We start from the raw sequence: 973 nt of genomic DNA on the forward strand, positions 1-973 counted from the left end.
GATATTGGAAAGGAGCAAAGGAAAGGCTGACAGATGTATCTTGGCTGTAGGGGGCTCGGGGACTCTGTAATTTGCAATTTTCAAGATTGCCTTAAAGGCTCTCGGAGTTCATCGGGCATCCCACTCTCAGGAGAGGCCTAGAGCCCCTCTGCCATTTACTTATCTCGGACAGGAGAGCAGGGCTCAGCTCTGAGCCTCATCTGTGAGGAAATGATTTCAGGACCAGGAGGGGAAAACAAGCTGATTTAAGAACTTTATCCCTGAGCCCGCCTCTCATCCTAAAACCAAGCACACACAGCTTTGTTTGCCCAGATGCCTGGCATTTCCGCGCCCCTGGTTTTCAGGAAACCCTGCTGCAGCCTGAGAAAGACCTGTTGGGGTCCTGGAGCTCTCAACCCAGCAGCAGTGGGTCTTTGGGTCACCCCGCCTCTGAGCCGGCAGGTCTCACGCGTGTGTGCACATGAGGCGCCGAGTTGACATGCAGGCCCCGGGCTTCTCTCCCAGAGATGGGGATGCAGGGCCTGGGGCGCGTCCCAGGGACCCACGAGCCTCAGCGCTCGGATTCTGGAACGCTGGAGGCTGCAGGCCTCTCGGAGAAGCCCTGCCCTAGGACCAACCAACCCTTTCCAGGTGTGAGGAGGGGGCGGCAGGAGCTGGGATTTCTAGGAGCCCAATGTCATCACAGGGACCCTGCCACACAGGCACCTTAATTGGTCACAAGCCTCAGGGAGAAGCTCATTCCTGTGACCTTCTTGACCTCAGGGTCAGAGTGGACTAGCCAGAGACCCATCACCTTGGCAATGAGGCCTGAGGCGAGGAGCCGGCCATGCTCCCTCTGCCCCTCTCACAGGCTGCCCGCGGGGACCGGAGGACAGTCCGGCACAACTTCTGGAGGACGTGGCACCAGCTGCAGTTGAAGGTCAGGTTCGGAGGACACGCAGGCGTCGCAGCTTCGATGCTGCAGGCAGGCTTG

The 973-nt window shown here is 58.9% G+C and overlaps 1 protein-coding gene across 1 annotated transcript in view; it reads right to left on the reverse strand.

The window, feature by feature from the left end:
• Positions 1-848: 848 nt before the first annotated feature.
• PLXDC1 (plexin domain containing 1) overlaps positions 849-973 on the reverse strand; it is a gene marked incomplete at its 3' end in the record, with an annotated part of 25,885 nt that continues 25,760 nt past the window's right edge. Inside the window, 2 exon segments of the mRNA XM_014450340.2 lie at positions 849-924; positions 926-969. Coding sequence (XP_014305826.2) covers positions 849-924; positions 926-969 — 120 coding nt within the window.

The sequence above is a fragment of the Myotis lucifugus genome, unplaced genomic scaffold, assembly GCF_000147115.1.
Source record: "Myotis lucifugus unplaced genomic scaffold, Myoluc2.0 scaffold_2044, whole genome shotgun sequence".
Lineage (NCBI taxonomy): Eukaryota > Metazoa > Chordata > Mammalia > Chiroptera > Vespertilionidae > Myotis > Myotis lucifugus.